General features: G+C 37.0%; 3 protein-coding genes across 3 annotated transcripts; 2 read left to right on the forward strand and 1 right to left on the reverse strand.

Annotated features, from left to right (window-relative positions):
• Positions 1,465-9,137, forward strand: LOC109230773 (armadillo repeat-containing protein 8). Its single transcript, XM_019396198.1, has 9 exons — positions 1,465-1,988; positions 2,503-3,219; positions 4,673-4,768; positions 4,852-4,935; positions 5,960-6,194; positions 6,282-6,442; positions 7,393-7,665; positions 7,754-7,931; positions 8,672-9,137. The coding sequence occupies exons 1-8, from the start codon at positions 1,593-1,595 to the stop codon at positions 7,808-7,810; spliced, it is 2,019 nt and encodes a 672-aa protein (XP_019251743.1). The 5' UTR covers positions 1,465-1,592; the 3' UTR covers positions 7,811-7,931; positions 8,672-9,137.
• Positions 12,770-17,131, reverse strand: LOC109230774 (chaperonin-like RbcX protein 2, chloroplastic). Its single transcript, XM_019396199.1, has 5 exons — positions 16,521-17,131; positions 13,667-13,758; positions 13,392-13,449; positions 13,151-13,216; positions 12,770-13,057 (listed from the first exon to the last, which is right to left on the reverse strand). Exons 1-5 carry the CDS (start codon positions 16,845-16,847, stop codon positions 12,935-12,937), a joined length of 666 nt encoding a protein of 221 aa, XP_019251744.1. The 5' UTR covers positions 16,848-17,131; the 3' UTR covers positions 12,770-12,934.
• Positions 19,095-19,397, forward strand: LOC109231449. Its single transcript, XM_019397111.1, has one exon. The coding sequence runs from the start codon at positions 19,095-19,097 to the stop codon at positions 19,395-19,397; it is 303 nt and encodes a 100-aa protein (XP_019252656.1).

The raw sequence follows: 20,065 nt of genomic DNA on the forward strand, positions 1-20,065 counted from the left end.
TAAGAACTCATATATACAGAAGATGAAAGTAGCAAAAATGAGGATATTGAGGTGGATGTGCGAGCGCACTAGGATGGATAAGATTAGGAATGAAGATATTCGGGAGAAGGTCGGCGTGGCTCCTATAGATGACAAGATGCGGGAGATGAGACTCAGATGGTTTGGGCATGTGCGAAGGAGAAGCCCTGATGCCCCGGTAAGAAGGTGCGAGCGCTTGGTTTTGGCGGGTACGAGAAGAGGTAGATGGCGGACTAAGAAGTATTTGGGAGAGGTGATCAGGCAAGACATATCGTGGCTTCAGATTTCCGAGGACATGACCCTCGATAGGAAGGTGTGGAGATCGAGTATTAGGGTTGTAGGTTAGGAGCTAGTTGAACATTTTTCTATTTCGTTCCGGGTGTGAGGCTAGTATGATAGGGTTAGTCTTAGATTGCTAGTGGTTAATGTTGTGTTTACACTATTCTCTCATTTTTCATAGCACCGGGCCTTTTTTTACCGGTTACTGGTATTGCGTTTTAACTATTTTCCGATTCTTATAATGCTGTTATTATTTTTATGGTTTTTGTTGATGGTACTGATATATTGTCCTTTCGTCTTTTTCGTTTTATTGAGCCGATGGTCAGGGGTTAGGTCTGTACACACTACCCTCAGAAGACTCTTACTATGGGATTTACTATGTAATAGCACGGTATAGTCAATTTTTCGGACTGGTCAATCAAAAATAGCCAGCGTTTACCAAGTCAATGAAAAATAGCCACCGTTTTGCTGCAATAGAGACCGGTCCAGCATAATATATTGGAGTTCGGTGCACTTGTGTATGAACTCCAGCATGTTATGCTGGACCGGTATACTTTGCTGACTCCAGTATAATATACTGGAGACTGGAGCACTGGTGCTCCAAACTCCAATATATTATACTGGACCATTATACTTGCTGGAACTCCAGTATATTATGCTGGAGTTCTAGTGTACTTGTGCTGGAACTCCATCATATTATGCTGGAGTTCCAGCATACTATCCTGGAACTCTAGTATAATATGCTGGAGTTCAAGTATACTTATGCTAGAACTCCAGCATAATATACTGGAGTATTTTCCGGGTTTTGAACAGTGTTTTCGCTCAGATTTATCTTTACACAAAAAGTGGCTAAATTTCGATTACTTTTGAAATTGAGCTATTTTTGAACGACCAGTTGTAAATCTAGCTATTTTTAAAAATCTCCCGATTTTACTGGGTTGTTATTGTTATAATTATTACATCACATGCAAATAAGTATTTCCTATCGAATTATCACTTCTTTGCAAAAATTTCTTTGCTTATCATGTCTCCTCACTACAATCAAAGTGTTTTATTGTAATATTCAAAAGTCCTATTTCATATTTCTACTAACTTAACATTAACTAAAACGGATTAAAAAAAATTGAAAATAAACGACTAAAGTCTAAAATACCACACTGTACTGACAAAAAAAAGAGAGGCGCGCACACACACAAACACACACTATTTTTTTCGCCAGTTCTCCTTTTTCGTTTCCTCTTTTGCACAATCGGTTGGTCGCATCCGCATATGAAATTCCGGATTTGCCCTCAACCATGCCGGCTTCAGCATCATCGGCGCCGCCGCCTCCGACTCACAGCCGTCGCGAGGATCTAATCGGAAAACTGAGCTCTTCCTCCACCGATACAAAGCTCAAAGCCCTTCGCGACCTTAAAAATCAAATCATCGGGAACCGTACGAAGAAGCTTTGTTTCCTCAAACTCGGCGCCGTCCCTTTAATTACCTCTATCCTCTCGTCCTCCTCTTCCGCCGCCGGCACGGCTGGTTCTGCATGTGCCGGTGATATCGTGGAACTTAACGATTCGCTTATTATTCAATCGGCTGCTGCTATCGGTAGCTTCGCGTGTGGCTTTGATGACGGCGTTAAAGCTGTTTTAGATGCCGGTGCTTTTCCTCTTCTTCTTCGCCTTATTTCTTATCCTAATGATAAGGTAAATTTCCATTTTTTTGTTGCCTTTTTACTCTTTTTTGTTTGCGTTTTGGCTCTATTATGAAGCAAATTATAGTTGTATAATTTCTTTCAACATTTAATGCTAGATTTTTAAAATTTTATATTTGCTTAATTCTTCTGTTTGTAGTACCAGAGTTAAATTTTAATTTCGAATTTTCAGCCTTTTTCGCGCTTACCTCTAATTTTCAGATTAAAATCTTTAAAAAGTTAGGTGAAATAGATTCCTTCGTTAGATTTTAGAATCTGAACAGAAAATTTATAATAGAACAAGGTAAGTTTGATTCTTTATATTTTTTCTTTTCCCTTTTTGCTTGATTTTACATTACTTATGTGGCTAATCAGTTTAAAATAAGTTGAAAGTACTTAAGGGGAAGAGTAGAGGAAGCAGTTGTTTTACTGTTCTTCAGACGAGGCCTTACCTTTTGACTGATATTTCCCATAATCATTTTTTCACGAGTATATTTCATGATTGGCCTTACTGAGATCTGATGCAGGTAGTGGATGCTGCTGCTCGTTCCCTTAAGTTTATTTATCAGTCAAAGTTAGCCCCAAGGTATGATTTTCTGCAGGGGAATAATATGACATTCATCTGGTCGCTATTGAATAGTGAAAATGAGAATGTGACTGGACTTGGTGCAAGTATCATTACACATTCTTGCCAGACAAGTTTGGAGCAGAAGGCATTAAGCGATTCTGGGGTTTTAAAGAAACTCACTTACATGCTTGGAGGGTCTGTAACTCAAACAGATGCTAGTCTAGAGTCTGTTGCCACTATCCTTAAGGGAAATCCTGACGTCGTTTCAAAGTTCACGGAGCCTGAAAATGGAGGAGCATTGGAGACTATTACTGAATTGACCAAGGATAAAAGTGCCCGGACAAGATTGCTTGCTTGCATATGCTTGATTGTCATAAAGAACTCTGCTCCCTCTTGCCTTCAAAGTTTACGAATCAAAACAAAATTGATATTAATACTACTTGAGCTTCTTGAGGATGATCAAGTTGGAGCCGAAGCTCCTTTTGCCTTGTCTAGTTTAATTGCAGAAAAGGAGGATTTGCAATTATTAGCATTCGAGGCAAATGTTATTGATAAGCTTGTAAACCACCTGCGAAGAGGTCCATTACAGTCGAGACGTTTTGAGGGTATACTTATTGCTTTGGCTAACATGTGCTCCAGACTGGAACGGTGCAGGGATCGGCTTCTGTCATTAGAGGTCAGTTGCTTTACAATGCATAAAGACTTGTTTCGTCGTGTATATTGTCATTGTGTGGCAGTGAGGCTGCAAGGGAAAAAATTTAATTCTGATTTCTGCACTTGGGCCTTGTTTGCCTGTTCCCGACTTCGTAGATAAAGAAAGTAATGGAGATTAATCCACTGAGCTGCATCTGTAGAATTAAGCTTTTAAATGATAAAGGCTGATAGATTCAGTTGAAACGAGTATGTTAATTCTACATCTTGTAAAAGTAAGTGGCATTTAATTTTTTGTACTTAGAGCTGCAACTGAATCAAATGTAGCTGAATCCTTAACTGTTTCACTTTGCTCAAATCATTGAACTTGAATTGAAGTGTTGGTTAGATTTGAGCTCAAGTTGTATGCTTGAACGCATATATGATAGGCTTGAGCTCGTCTCATAAGCTTGGCAGTTAATTGAAACCATGGACTGAATTTGAGCTTGAATCATCAGTCTTGTATAAAATATTCTTTGTAAATAGCTGAAGTTAAACGATGAGCCTGGTTTTGGTACAAGGGAGAACAATAAAGAAGTGTTTTGAGATGCAAAAAGCGCAAAGAAGTAACCGGACTTCAAGTGAGAAAGGAAGTGCACACCTCATTGAAGTGAAGTGCATATTTTTGCAAAAATACACAGAAGATCACCGTCATGCAAAAAATTAATTTTCATACCACTAAATAACCACTTATATTAACTTACAAAGTCGAGTAAACATAATATAAGCATAGAGTCAATGCAGACAAAGGTCACCAATGTATTTTTTATGTTAAAAGGAGGATAAATGCGAATTAATGCACAAAAATTAAGTCATAACACAACAAAAGAAATAGGAATTAATCCTCTTCCTCCTCAAGATTGATCATATCCATCAATATCTTATAATTGTATTCGCCGTCTTCCTCCATTTTCATATTCTTTATCTACCAGAGTTTGTTTTGATGACGTAGAAGTTGCTATTCCTTCTTCTATTTGTTGGAGCTTGAATTTTGGCTCAAACCATACAAGTCCTTGTCACTTCACTTCCCTCAGCAACATCACCTCAAGTCAAAGCAGAAACATCTTTGTCATCAAATACTAGACTGGAATTGACTAGCAGACAAACATGGTCGAGAGCTAGGATATGCTGCTGCAGATGAAACATGCTCATCAATCAGCATGTGTCCAAATTAAACTTAGTTGCATTAACAGTTGAGGTTGCTAGAAGTTTTGTTAGGAAAAAAAACAGCAGACACATAAATGGAGAACCAGACAGTGCTTTAACAAGCAGAACATGCTGAAGATGTTTGATACTATGTTTAGTTGTGTTAATGACTGAGGCATGCTGATCTGAAGTGTGTCATAAATAAGTCTGGAGGCCTTTCTGTTTAGGAACCTCCGAGTGATGTGGAGGACATGCACCAAATTTTTGATAGTTACTTCTATTTATTGATGCAGGCTATGAAGCTTGTAGGTGATGCCCTGAGTCATGACAGTGGTGAAGTGCGTGCTGCAGCATGTATATGCTTGAAAAATGTTTCTCGCTCAGTCAAGGTTTGTGATATTAATAATAGCCAAAATTAGTTCTTAATAATGGCTATTCATGTAATGATCTTTGCTGACAAACTACTTCTCAGAATCTTAGTGCAGGTCTATTTATGAATGAAAGCTTTGTTGTTCCCTTGGTTCGGCTTTTAGTTGATGATTTGACCTTTGTCCAGGTAATTTTTTTTTTTTTTTTTTGCTTGTGTTCTCCTATGAATCTGTTTTTGCAACTTTGGCACCATCACTTATGCAAGACTGCTGGCTTTCATGTCCTGTATGTCGTTGAGCATTATCCTCATAGAAGCTGTGTTGATTGGTTTGAAATTGTATGTTCATGTTAGGCTGGGATGGGCATTGTTGCATTAGTAAAGTGAAGCTTAGGAGATTCTGACCTTATGACAGCAATGTTAATTATATAATGCTCTTGGTTTTAGTGACTAATAGGTCATACTAATTAGTTATTATAAGGTTTAGTAGTTGAGGTCCTGTGATCACGAAGAGTTCTTTAAGTTTGATTGCAGATTTGTATGTTAGTGTGGGGTTAAGTGTGAGATTTGGAGAATATCTAGTTTTAGAGGAACCCCAGTTTGTCCTGAGTACTAGAATGAAGTGATCCAAATGGAGCGGAATGAATATAAAAGATTTATGTAGTTGATTCAAGCTAGTTTGGGATTGGAACGTGTGTTTTTGTTGTAGTAATAGAATATTAACAGCTCGCACCTTCCAAGCCCTTGCTTGCAGGATTGGGAAGGTGGGATGGGGTGGGGGAGTTTTTCTTCCTCTTATTTAGACCAGTTAACATAGGAGTGCTACATGTGAAAAAGACACGCAAGAAACTCACAATTAGTTAGGATATTCTTTCGGGCACCTCGATAACACTTGTAAAGTGGTGTTTAAAGCATTTAATTTGCAACTCAATGCCAACTCTGTCACAGGCTAAGCTGAAGTGTGCTCCTTAAAATTTTGAAGAGAGTTGTCAATTGTATTCAGTTAATACTTTAGAGGATCTATGAAAGCCATGTTTACTAATATTATTGTAAGATGTTATATACATGCACCTTTTTCATTGTTTTTGTTTCAACTGTTCGAAGAGATGCTGCATCTGATGACTTGAAAAGATCTTTTGCACTAGTGGTCCTAATCTTTCTTGGTTGAGCTATTGAGAATTTCATAATACGTTCTTCAATCCTCTACTAGCAGGTTTCTGCCCTTGATGCCATCAGCAACATAGTGGTTGATTTTTTGGCGCATAAGACAATGTTTATGCAATGTGGAGGTGTGAAGCAGCTTGTTCAGCTTTCGAAGTCAATGGATTCAACTATTAGGGTAAAAGCAGTGTGTGCTTTAAGGAACCTGATATTCCTTGTGAACAACAAGTGTAAAGAGGAAATTCTATCAGAGCTCACACAGTTGACTCTGAGAAGCCTGATCTGTGGTAATTTTTCTGCTATTATATGTTACCTGGCAAATTTATGGTTGTACAGAGAGATCTTCATTAGAAGTTAACACTTTCGGGTTGCAGATCCTGAGGCTTCTGTTCAAGAGCAAGCTCTAGCTTTGGTTCGTAATCTTGTTGATGGGCCTCTAGATTCTATCCAGCACATCTTTGCTGAGGACGCTCTTCTGCTGCATGCTGTGGGACAGCAACTGCAGAGTGCTTCAAAAGCTCAAGTCCTCATTCAGGTAAAAACTTCTGCTCTTTGTAAATGTAGATGTCTCGGTCCTTAAATGTATGCTTGACGACTGGAAGTAAAGGTTCTAAGCAAGCTGCTGAAATTTTTTATGGTCATTCTGCCAGATTTTCACAATTGTTTTTTTATAAGAAAGATTTTCATAATTGTTTGTGCAGATGATGAACTGTAAGGATTTGATTATTATGTGAATACTTGGGGAGGCCGATATTAAATGTGTATCTGGTTGTGATGGCGATACTGGCAAAAAGATCTGTTCCTTATGTAGTATAAAATAAAATAGATATCACTATGGTGGAGGTGATATCTTTAGGTGGCTAAATAGTTGTTTTCCTTTTGGTGATGAGCAAAAGTTGTGCTAATGTGCATAAATCCATACCGGGGACTGTACAATTTTTATGTTGCCTTATAGGCGAAGAATTTAAGATAATCATGCTTCCAAAAGCTTGGCTGTCCAAGTGCAGATGTGTGTTTCCTAGAGAAATGTTGTAATTGTGGATGAACTGGCTTTGAAATAGCAGTAATTGCATCAAGTTATAGATTAAGGTTGATTTGGTCTTCACGCACCTTGGCATGTATCTCTTGATGCAAAATTATAATCTCTACCATTGCTTGCTGTCAGATCATCTTTGGTTGAATATAATGCTGTAAAATAGTCACCAAAAATAGAAACAAATTGCTTATTTTGTGTGTGAGAATGGACTTCACACGTAGTACTTTCTTTATGGAAGAAGAAGATTAGGCATTTCAAGCAACAAATGTTTTATTTCTCAATTCTGCTTACACGGGTAACAATGCTAGTTTTCTTTTCTGATAGTTCCATTGCTAGTTTTCTTTATCAACAGATTACTTAACTGATGCTTCGCGAATAATGTCCAATTAATTATGGGTTCTGAACATCTCTCTCTCTCTCTCTCTCTCTCTCTCTCTCTCTCTCTCTAGGGTATGTACGTCTTTACAAATGTGGCATCTGGAAATGAGGTGCACAAGGAAGCCGTTATGCAAGAGCTCTTTCCACCGTTAGCTAATGATTCTGAATCAATTATGTTCAAGTTTTTACATAGTGATGATAGCCGGTTACGTACAGCTGCAGTTTGGACTCTAGTGAACCTTACTTCTCCAAGCAGTTCTGGTGCATCTGGCTGGGTGATGAAACTACGGAATGCCGGCATATTTTCCCAGTTGAAAAATATGGTCAATGATCCTTGCCTTGATGTAAAGGTCAATGCAATTATTCGGATTAAACTATGTTTAGATTATTCGTTTGCTTGTCAATTAAATTTTGTTTGAACTCTTTGTGCAGCTTAGAGCGAGGACAGCTCTAGGGCAATCAATGACTTCTGGTGATGGTTCTACATGACTATTATATTTTTATCCTTAATTCAGTGGTTGGTGAAAGATTCTGGTGCAGAATGATGCTTGGGCTTCAACATGTTTTGTATAATGCCATGTCTGCAACCTTTGGGACCAAGGAGAACATGGTATGCATTCATCAAGGCCGACTTAAATTTATGATTAATTAAGTCGTAGGAACATCTCTGTAACTTTATAAATAGGCATAGAGCTCTGGTTTTCCATAAACAATGAGTACTATACATACCTCATGGGGCTCTACGGTTCTGCAAAGCACGTGATAGAAACTGTTAACCAACCTCCCCCTTTCTCAGTAAATGGAAGTTTATGAAAGCTTTCAAATGCATTAGATATGTTTTAATTTTAATCAAGAATTCTGAGGGGAGTGAAAAGATGCTGTCTTGGCATGGCAAAATGTGATTGTTAGTAATACGAGAATGGTTATAAATAATATAGATCCTTATTCTTGACCATATATTTAGTCAAGTTGGAGCTAACATATTTTCTTTCTTGAGAATCTCAAGGAAAAGAAAGAAGACCATTCAAATTTGTATCTCCCTGCTTAAATCTTCAAAGTCAATACATTGTCTAATCCAAAAACATACCGTAAATACTGTCGATTAACTCATCAAATTTCAGATATGCAAGAAGTAGTAGGCTTTGCATGTAATTTTATTAAATCTGTCTTAGCAAGGGGTCTAATCCAGGAAAAGCTAATTGACCAACAAAACCCACCACCTCGTTCTGAGTGGTAGACATGGTTTGTAGGTTTTTAATCTTTGTCGGAGATATGTTTAATTTAACCTACTAGAAAGTGACCAGAGACTGGCCAAGTCTGCTTCTGCTTCAACCTCACTTCTTGTTGCAGGTTTAAGCTTTCACTCCAGCATTTTTCAAATTCAAGGCTTTTGCTTGGAGTTGCTCGACTATTGATTGTGTGGCCTATCAGGCCATATTCAACTGTATCATTCTGTGCCCCAGCCGCAATTTTGTATCTTTTTTTTCCAAGTGTAATATTGTTTATAATTGTTGCACCTGTTATTCTGTATCCCCCTATAAGCCCTTTCATTTCCCGTTGTGGGTTCTGTGCTGGGAATAAATAATTAGGTGTCATTATCTCTTTTTTCCATTTTAGGGGTTTTAGTTTTAGTATTTAGGCTGCTTAAACACGAGGGATTGTGTTAATATCTATTTACCTGTTTTGCTGAGAAGCGGTACTTTCTATCCTGCCACTGGTCCATATATTTTATTCGAATGTTAAGAGAATTTTTTTCCTTGATCTACCTGTAGCACAAGGTATATAGTATTGAAATCCACTGTCGACTTGAAAATTAGATTCCACTTCACCTTTTTTTCTTGGCTCGAGTGTTTGTACTGAAGATGATGGCTGATTTCTGAAACTTGACGCATTATTAGCATTTAGCCATGAGCCTCATATTTTTGGAGAATTGACCTCAGCTACTTTCTTTGCTGAATGCTTACAATCCGGAAAGCAGAAGTGTCTGGTTGATATGGCTATTTTAGATTGCTCTGTACTCAGCAATCAGCATCTCTTATAGTTGAACTGAGCTCTTATGCATGAAGTACAAATATATGTGGTGATGAAATGTGTGTTGATGTGCTCGGGCCAACTTTAGGCTTGGGTACTCCATGTAAACAGGGTCCTTCCCAAGGCCGGCCTCTTATCGCTCGAGCCAGGCAATGAGCAGCCCTATGGGCAGTTGGCATCTCATTGCAACTCCGACAACAAGCATAGTTTTGGCATAGTATTATGTATAGTTTTCTCTCCAAGATTTAGACCATCTGGAATTATCATTTTTTGTTTGAACATATTTTCACTCTTCATGGAGTTTATGTCCATAGCTTTTAGTTTTTTAAATGAGATTACTAGTTTGTCTGTCCTGCACTACAGACAGGTTGAAACTGATTACATAAACCAGAGTTCTCTTTTTCGCTTTCTACCACTAGATGTTACTCTTGATTCAATTGCCCCTCCAGTGGCATTATGTCCCTCATATCTGCTTATTTTGAAGTTTTTTCTGTTTATCTGATCGTGGACTTTGTTTCTGGTGCCTTAAAATACCTACATACAACAAGAAGCCCTGTATTTTTCCACAAGTGGGGTTTGGGGAGGATGAGATGTACGTAACCTTACCCTTACCCTAGAAGGACGGAGGCTGTTTCCGATAAACCCTTGGCTGGAGAACGGATGACAAAAGTAGTGGCAACAAGATAAAAATACTGAAGCCAAGAAAGCAGTTAAACTCTAGGTAATAATAGCAATTTATGACTAAACGGATATTGTACTAACACTAATGCTAGCGAACTAGGAAAGACAAAGAGATACACTCGACTACCTACTAGCCTTTTGCCCTAATCCTCGACTTCCACACCCTCCTATCTAGGGCAGTGTCCTCAGTCAACTCTAGTTGTGCTATGTCCCGCCTAATAACCTCGCCCCAAGACTTCTTAGGCCCATCCAGATACCCACTGAGGTTAATCTCTCGCACCTTATGACTGGGGCTTCTATACTTCTTTTAACATGCCCGAACCATCTCAATCTTGCCTCTCGCATCTTTTCTTCATAGAAGCCACTCCCACCTTATCCCGGATAACTTCATTCCTAATTTATCCAACATGGTATGCCCACGCATCCACTTAACATCCTCATCTCAGCTACTTTTATCTTCTGGACATGAATGTTCTTGATTGGCCAACACTCTGCATCATACAACATAGTCAGTATAACTACAACCTTGTAGAACTTACCTTCAAGTCTCAGCGGCACGTTTTTATCACACAACACACCGGAAGCGAGCCTCCACTTCATCCATCCAGCTCCGATACGGTGCATGACTTCCTCTTCAATCTCCCCGTTACCTTGTATTATAGATCCAAGGTACTTGAAGCTACCTTTCTTGGGGATAACTTGTGTATCAAGCTTCACCTCCATGTCTGCTTCCTGGGCAACGTTGTTGAACTTGCACTCCAAGTATTCTGTCTTAATCCTGCTCAACTTGAAACCCTTAGACTCCAGGGTCTGCCTCCAAACCTCCAGCCTCTCAGATCCTGCGTCTCGTCAATCAGAACTATGTCATCAACAAATAACATACACCATGTCACCTCTCCTGAAAAACTTACATATGAATCGAAATTAGTATCATGTTACATAACCTATATATGCTTTTGGAGTTGCCTCTGATTCTTGTTCTCGGTTTTAGTTGTCTTAGTTCTCTTTTCTGCGTCCCAAAAAATGCTACAGCATTCCATAACAAGGTGCCCGTTTGTCCTCGACAAAGCTACATGTTCGATCAATTCAGTCACTCTTCGTTCATTACTTGAGCACAAATTTACAAAGTATCTCTTACCTATTTTTCATTCTGTCAACATGGTAGGCAAATTTATATTCTATATCATCATTCATTCCTCTCTATTGGACTATCGGAAACATTCTTTGTGCCCTCCCAAGGTAGGCGTAAAGTCGCCTACATCTTATCCTCCACTTGTCCGTTGTTGTTGTTGCATCCATTCCTATCTATTGGTACAAATGTCTTAATCAGATACAGGATTTACCCTTTCTAAGGCAGTACTCTTTCAATGGCTGGGACATCCATCGTCGCGGATCAAAAGAGTTTAGGTTCCATGTACAAGAATATTTGCATAATCAAGTTATTTATAAGGTGACTGTATTATAGGCATTAATTTTTAACTTGAAAAGCATGGTAATTAACCCTGCTATAATAAGTTAAATTACACTTGATAGTGTAAAGAAAATTTTATATTCTCATTGTATATGACAGATCCTTATTATAATCGTTAGTTTAGTGGCCACTCCTTTCCCCCACAAGAAGGAAATGTTTTTGAAAAGAAGTATCACTTGGTCTCTCTATACTCTTGATGTGTTGATGAAGATATACATGAATTACATTAGGTAATTAATCATTTAACATATACATGTGAGAAAATTTAAGAAATTCTCAGAAGAGAACCAATAAGTTTCTTCCCATTGTTTCATAAAAAAAGTTTCTTCCAATTGTTGCTAAAACTAATGAAGGACGATATTAATATTGGCTGAAGAATGAAGATACTATTAGCATTACGGTAATCAAAGGGGCGACGGACTCTGTTTTCAATAGAGTCTCGGTTCAAAGCAAGCATGCATAACCACTGCAATATGGAGAAAGAAAAAGGGACACTATAATAATTTCAAAAAAACTGAAAACCATATCATTAGCCAATTCAGTTCAAGTTTCTCATTATTGTAATTTCAGTTTTCACAATAGAAGAAACTCAAATTCCACTTGCAATATAGTCAGGAAGAGAGAAATATTTTCAGGAATGTATTTGTACATTAACATCTTCCAGAGAAAAGACCACAGAAGTTGGGAATTGCATTGGGCGAGTTCGGTTTGAGTGTTCATCAATCGCGTGGATCTATATGCTTCGGGGTGGTAAGACGAGGTGTAGCACAATCTGGTCAGCGTATCTGTTTTGGGTACAGAGGGCCATAGGTTCGAATCCTGTCACCTTGATGTGGTAGCCTTCTCCGTGGTCGTACAGTAAGGCAAACAGCGCAAAGCATAAAGTAAAGACATGATGCCTCGACTAAGTAAAGTCTTTTTGCCCCTTATCGGTAGTTCCATAGCAGGTTGTTTCGTACGTTTTCTAGGATCAGAAAGAAACTGCAATTTCTAAGACTCCAGGCTGATCTATCATTTCCATAAGAAGTTAACTAATCTTGAATGATATACTGAATATTAAAAAAAAAAAAAAAAAAAAAGGCAGCCCGATGCACTAAGCCCCGCTATGCGCGGGGTCCGGGGAAGGGCCGGACCACAAGGGTCTATTGTACGCAGCCTTGCGCTAAATTTCTGCAAGAGGTTGTTTCCACGGCTTGAACTCGTGTACTCCTGGTTACATGGCAGAAACTTGACCAATTACGCCAAGGCTCCCCTTCTTGATATACTGAATATGAAATACAAAATCCCTTTTATATACAGCTTAAGTTCAAGAATCCCGGTGATCTCGGAAGAATACAACATAAACTAATTTGCTGCAAATTTCAGTGAGAAGCTAATAGAATCTGAAAGAGAAAAGTGAAGTGAAATCAACAGTGCACAATGAGTTTCTTTCACCCAACTCTCTCCGAGTTCGTGTCATCTGATGGCCAAATCACAGTTTCCATGAGCCGCTCACGCATCACTTCCACGTTCTGATCAGATATTCGGTTGTAGATCTCCTCGTGATCACATTTCTACAATAGATCAGCAGCAAAAATAAAATAAAACAAATAAGTATGACAGTTCCATGTCCAAAAGTTCTGACGCAAAAGCGTTTTAGTTCTTACTTTTATCCATTTCGCATACAGACTGAGCCGTGTTACCATCACTTTTTCAGCGAGTTCTTGCTTCTCCTGTCAAGAATATCGTAAGAAGTTGTCAGCTCGCTTTCGTTTTCTTGTGAGAGTGATTTCTTTTCTCTTTTTAAAATCTTTGTCAAGAGCTCGGAAGTCATTTCAAAGATGCAAAGTCCATAGTTACTTAAATTAAGACACTTGATGTACAAAAATGGAGGTCAAGAAGACTTACCTTAGCAAGGTTGCGAATAAAACGCTTCCCATCCCTAAGCTTATTTACTGTAACATAACTGTTGAAAACAGATAGTCAAGAAACAAAGTGAACAAGCTCAAAAGATTGACATCAGTACTGCAGTGATTACTGCTCTCTTTAGCCGTAAAATATCACGACCAAGTGAAATAACTCTAGATTTAGGCATTTCTGTTTGATAATCTGAGAACCAGTAGACCATAGGACACACTCTTATTCATTGAAAAGATACTTTTGAGAGGAAAATATGTACTTACTCATTGAACCATTGATATTGTGGAGAGTCCATTTCATTAAGTTGGTTCAAAATAGTCCTCACTGCTTTAAATGTGAAGTAATTAAGAATTTGCTGCAGAAAAAATGCAAGTGTTTCAGATCTTGTTAAGCAGTAAAATATGAGAATACTTCAGAATCAAAGAAGGATTATGTCATATTTGGAAGGTATATCCCAAAAATCAACCGACTAATTCTTTACGCCAGAGATTCTCCGTGATATAACAACATTTTTGGCAGTTAAACAGATATAGCTAGAGATTCAAAACGAAATAGCCCTTGAACTAACAATAGCATCAGTCTGAGAAGAATAAAAAGTTGGACTTTTGTCCTCACAAGGTTGATCCAAGTGTAGCATACCATTTAGAGGAACATAATCGAAAGAGTTTATCATCACATGACCGTGCAACATTCTCTATCTCCTAGTACTGTCTTATATGCAAATCTCTACATAACTATTCAAAGAGAAAGTATATTCAACCGCCACCTGGGCGTTGGGTTAAAAAGGTAGTACAGCTAGGGAAGTGTGGTAGGTGTACGTCACAAGTTTGGATTTCCTACTTAGGAACCAAGCCTGGGATTTAAGTGGAGAAGGTACACAAAGATTCAAAGCTGAAAACATTGAATTCTTCAGTTACTGATAAAAAAAGACAACAGAGAGAGGGAGAGTATATTCAACCATGATCATATTGCTGTTCTCCTGGATCTCATAGGGGAAGATGGAATTAGCAAGGTAATGAGCAGTTCATGATACCAAAGACAGAAATATTGAGCTGCATTTTATGTAGCTCGCCACATTTTTCTTTTCCAGAAAATTAACTAGTATCTGAAGGAAGTAAAAAGGCATTACCAAAGGTTATTGGGATTTGTAATTGTGAAGGGATTTCAGATTAGTCTCATTTTCCATACTCATAAAAACTCTCGAAAGAACGTAGTCCTTTTCTTGAAATTCAAATCTCAACTTGATTAATGATTCAGAACTAATGACTTCCAAGAAGAAATGCATTTGGTACTTATTTTACATGACACTTAAAATGAGTAGCTTACTGTGCTGTTAAGCGACATGTGGATCAAGTATAACATAATATTTAAACCATAAAAGGCGTATGGGTTTATTAGCCTAGCTAAAATACCCACTTTAACTCACGAGTAGACTGAATTCTAGTCAAAACCTAACAGTGATTGAGGAGGAATTTTTTTTAGCTAAGTCAGTTACTCGGTCCTTGTTGGCTAAATTGACTGAAGTGCTAAGCTAAAGCAGAAAACAAGCAGCCTACCCCTATTTGTTTAGTTGCAGGGAAGCATAATAGAAAGAAAGTTAGGCTGCTCTCAGTTTTTTTTACTTTTTCGTTGGGTGAGAGTGTTCATATCCTTTCTAAAAGGAAAACCACACATTTATAAAATCTTCAAATCGAAGAGTTATATCTTTAGTAGAAGATGAAGTATTTGCTAGAACTCTTTATCAGATTATCATTCTAACCATTGTTTATTCAGAAGCACGGTTTAGGAGAAGCTTACATTGCCAAATCCAAAATTACAACTTCCCAAGAACTACCAATCTCGTCATCAGCTAGTACGTATCACAACAACCTACCATGTTAAAATGATGCGAAAGAGCAGGTGATACTACGATAGACTGTATTATGGCACATCTGCTTCAAATCTTTGATACAATGCAAACATTATTAACACAACAAACAATTCAAACAGTTCATGTTCACCACAAAAGAAAGATCAGAAGAGAAAAATAACTTAAAACTCGCAAGCAAAAAATTCAAACAGCCAATAAACCACTGCACTCCTCTCTGAATGCTACATTTGGTTGGGGTGAAAAGAGGAAAAGTGGGAGAAGGGAAAACAAAGAGGATGCTTCGGGTCTTCTTCCCTTTCACAAAGAAAGTGATCGAAGAGCACAAGTAAGATTGGGCGGTTTCAATGTTCGTCCATCTCCCCTTTTTTAACCCCTCAAAAAGGGGATGCTTGTGTGTTGTTTTCCCTTTCAGAAAGAAAGTTACAGAGGACCACAAGTAAGATTGGGCAGGGGCAATGTTCGGCCATCTCCCTATTTTAGCCCCTGAAAAGTTGGACAGAAAGTAGGAACCATATATATTTTCGTCCCCTTTGGATTATACCAGACAACCAGAGGTTAATTACCTAAACTCCACCTAAAGGAAGTCATACAATGAATTTCTCACTACTTTACAGCTCCTTCCCCCTACTCGGAATCAATAATGGTATTCAATTCCTAGAAGATCCTAACTAGAAATAGCGACAAAGGCAGGCATTCTGATAAGTAAATTCAAAAAGAGTGTTAAACAGTGCCACAACTAGTATTTAGACCTACAACCTAAAGTAATATTAGAGCCATATTTACCACTACACTAGAAGATACCCTTGTGTCAAGAAGATCTTATTACCTCAATGCTCAGTATAATTTTCCGGGGAGGAGATTCAATCGAAACCCCTATAGACCATGTAGCTCCGCCCCCGACTACAAGTACCATTTATGTGTAGTTTCAACATCTAATCACATTTTGGTGTTTGTTTCAATAAGATGGTGGTGTAAATGCATTTTGTATCATTGAGGAAATAGGGTAATATAGTTACGGTTTAATCCCAATATATACTCAACATTTTTGTGACCAATCACACCTACAAATTTCACAAGTTATGCACGTTTTCTTTGAATATACGAGTGTAAAACAAAATGGGCTAATAAACATAAGTCTCATAACCGTATTTAAACAACAACTACGTCTCAGTCTCAAACTAATCGACGACAATTATATAAATCCTTTTTTTTTTTCAAATTAACTAGAAATGTTAGAGCTTGCTCACCGTTTTGATATCATCAAAGCCATATTCATACTGTCCACCTAAATCACTGACAACCACAAGATTCTTCCTACTCTTTTTCTCCTTCTTTAAATTCTTGTAATTACCCTTAAATGCTTTTGTTGAAAACCTCAAATCTACAAAAGAACTGCTCAATTCCATTGATCCCAAACGTGGCAATTGTTTCCTACCAATTGATGAAGAATTCTTATACAAAACTGAATCCCCAACACTCAATTTGTTACAAGTAGGCAAAGCATCCAAACACAAACAAGGACTAGAATGTGAATCCACCATAGATGAACCCACAACACACAATGCCCCCACCATTTTTAACCAAGATTTCAAAACCAAATAATAATTCAAGAAAATTAAAAGATACCCAAATGAAAATAAGAGGAAAAATGAAATGGGGTACCAAAAAAATTGGAACTTGGCAAGTAAATTCACAAGTTCATGTACTTAGACAAAGAGACAACTAGGTGCAAAGTGAGGGAAAAAATCAAGAAGTTGAGGTATTTTTATTTGGACAAGAAAAAGGAAAGTAAAAGAGTAGAACTTTTCCTTGAAAATGTTTATTTATCAGAATTGCGAATATTTTTGAGGTCCAAATTGTTCCAACCACATAAGAAGATTCAACATAAGGATCAAGAGATTCAAATAAAAGGTGTGTTTAGCTTTCTTGGTTCACCTTCCTACACACAGTTGGACGGTTTGGTTCCAAATGGTTGGCCTTTTTTAGCCACGTGTAAGGACCAACGACTGGATTTTAACTACTATAAATAACTAACGTGTTCAATTTTTTTTAGGACTTCCAACAGGCATGCATGTTACTTGTGGGGAAAAAAAAATTGTTACTTGTGGGGAAAGTAGAAAGAAAACAAAGGTGTCAAAATATAATAGAATACTAATATCCAAAGTACAACCAAGCTTCTCTATAACAGCATCGTTTGTTTCGAAATTTTTCATCTTTTACAGTGAATGAATGTTATGCACCTATAACAATATTTGGCATTTAAATATATTTTGGCTGTTATAGACAAAAATTATCCAAAAACTAATTATTTTTCTTTTATAATATTATATAAAAAAGATTAATAAAATATTTAAATTCAAAATCTCAAAAGATATAAATACTTCACGAATTAAATGCTAAAGAAATCTAATATATTGTTAAAAAAGTTCTTAACTAAACACACAAATATTTAAACTCTAAGGCACACAATTAAAAAATACGAATAGATTACGTTTACATATTACATCTTCAATATAAGATATATCATGTGTACATCTTCAAATAAAAAAAGAATAATATGCATATCTTCAAAAAGTATAAATAGATCTTTTAAGTATCTTTTGGCATTTTTCTAATGCAAGATATATCATTTGTAGATTTTTAGTTATAAAAATATCTGACGTGCATATGTTCTTGGAACATACTGCTATCCTTAAGATAATATATATAGCTATTATAAGTTGTACATTAAAGTTATAAAATATTTGCTTAAATATTTAGAATTATTATTAGTAATAATCTTAGGAAATCTGCATGGCTGTTATAGAGGGGTAATTTCACAAAGAGCGTACTGTCATAAAGATGGATGTTGCTGTTATAGGTAGAATATTGTTATAGAGAGGTAAAATATAACATAAAAAATCGGTTCTGAAAAAAATTAAGCTTTTATAGTAAATGATTATATAGGGATGTTGTTATAGAGAGATCTGACTTGTATTAATAAACAATAGTGCACAAATACATTACAGATAGTAAAATGTACGTATCATTGATATTGGCATAGGTAGATTTACCCGATAACTTATGGATTCAAAGGAACTCAATCTATCCGAACCATGTAGATATATTAATTAATGCATTATTATTGTATATATTCATAATGTTATAAAATACTTAGTAAATGTGGATGTCCATTACTCCCACTACTTTCACCCATGATATAAATTACCTCCCACTACTCATCACCATTATGATTGTAACTCTCACACCTCCATAACCCCTCCCCATAATCTTCCCCCATGATCTCAATTGTTAATGTCATGTTTAAGACAATGATTTTGTAACCTTCATATGTAATAGTATAAATAGAGGCATGAAATATGAGGTGGAATACACTAGAACACTTGATGAAATAAGAAAGTTATCTCTTCTTCTCTTATTCTACTTATCTTCTTGTTTTATATTGTTACTTTGAGCTACATTTTTTAACTACGTTATCAGCACGAAGCTGAGCTCTTTTCGTTGTTCAGGTTATATTTGTTCTATTTTATTTTTTTTTCGTTTGTTNTGGTGTTAAGCATATATTTAGATATCTTCGGAGAACCATAGATATGGGATTGTTTTATTCTAATGAATTCAAGTTAGAAATGATTGGCTATGCCGATGCAGGTTATTTGTCTGATCCACATAAAGCCCGATCTCAAACAGGCTATTTGTTTACATATGGAGGTACTGCTATATCATGGCGTTCAATGAAACAAACAATAGCTGCCACATCTTCAAATCATGCTGAGATAATAGCCATTCATGAAGCTAGCCGGGAATGTGTTTGGTTAAGATCAATGACTCAGCATATTCAGGAAATGTGTGGTTTTCTTATGAAAAAGGATAATCCAACAATACTATATGAAGACAATGCTGCTTGTATTGCTCAATTGAAAGGAGGATACATCAAAGGAGACAGAACAAAGCATATCTCACCAAAGTTCTTTTTCACGCATGATCTTCAACAAAATGGTGAAATTAATGTTCAACAGATTCGTTCATGTGAAAATTTGGTTGATCTGTTCACTAAGGCTTTACCAACCTCAACATTTGAGAAGTTGAGACAGAAGATTGGAATGCGACGTCTTCGAGAAATATAGTGATATTTTCATGAGGGGGAGTAAGATACGCGTTGTACTCTTTTTCCCTTAGCCTAGGTTTTGTCCCACTGGGTTTTACTGGTAAGGTTTTTAACGAGGCAGCAAATAAAGCGTATTAGAGATATGTGTACTCTTTTTCCTTCACTAAGATTTTTTTCCACAGGGTTTTTTCTTAGTAAGGTTTTAACGAGGCATATTATCTATTTTTTGGACATCCAAGGGGGAGTGTTATAAAATACTTAGTAAATGTGGATGTCCACTACTCCCACTACTTTCACCCATGATGTAAATTACCTCCCACTACTCATCACCATTATGATTGTAACTCCCACACCTCCATAACCCCTCCCCATGATCTTCCCCCATGATCTTCCCCCATGATCTCAATTGTTAATGCCATGTTTAAGACAACGATTTTGTAACCTTCATATGTAATAGTATAAATAGAGGCATGAAATGTGAGATGGAAGACACTTGAACACTTGATGAAATAAGAAAGTTATCTCTTCTTCTCTTATTCTACTTATCTTCTTGTTTTATATTGTTACTTTGAGCTACATTTTTTTAACGAATTCAAATTAAATACTAGCAATTAATACAAAATATTTAGAAACCATCCCAGAACCCGGTGTCACAAGTGCATGAGCATCTACTGATAAGAAAATAAA

Source organism: Nicotiana attenuata, chromosome 8, assembly GCF_001879085.1.
Source record: "Nicotiana attenuata strain UT chromosome 8, NIATTr2, whole genome shotgun sequence".
Classification (NCBI taxonomy): Eukaryota; Viridiplantae; Streptophyta; class Magnoliopsida; order Solanales; family Solanaceae; genus Nicotiana; species Nicotiana attenuata.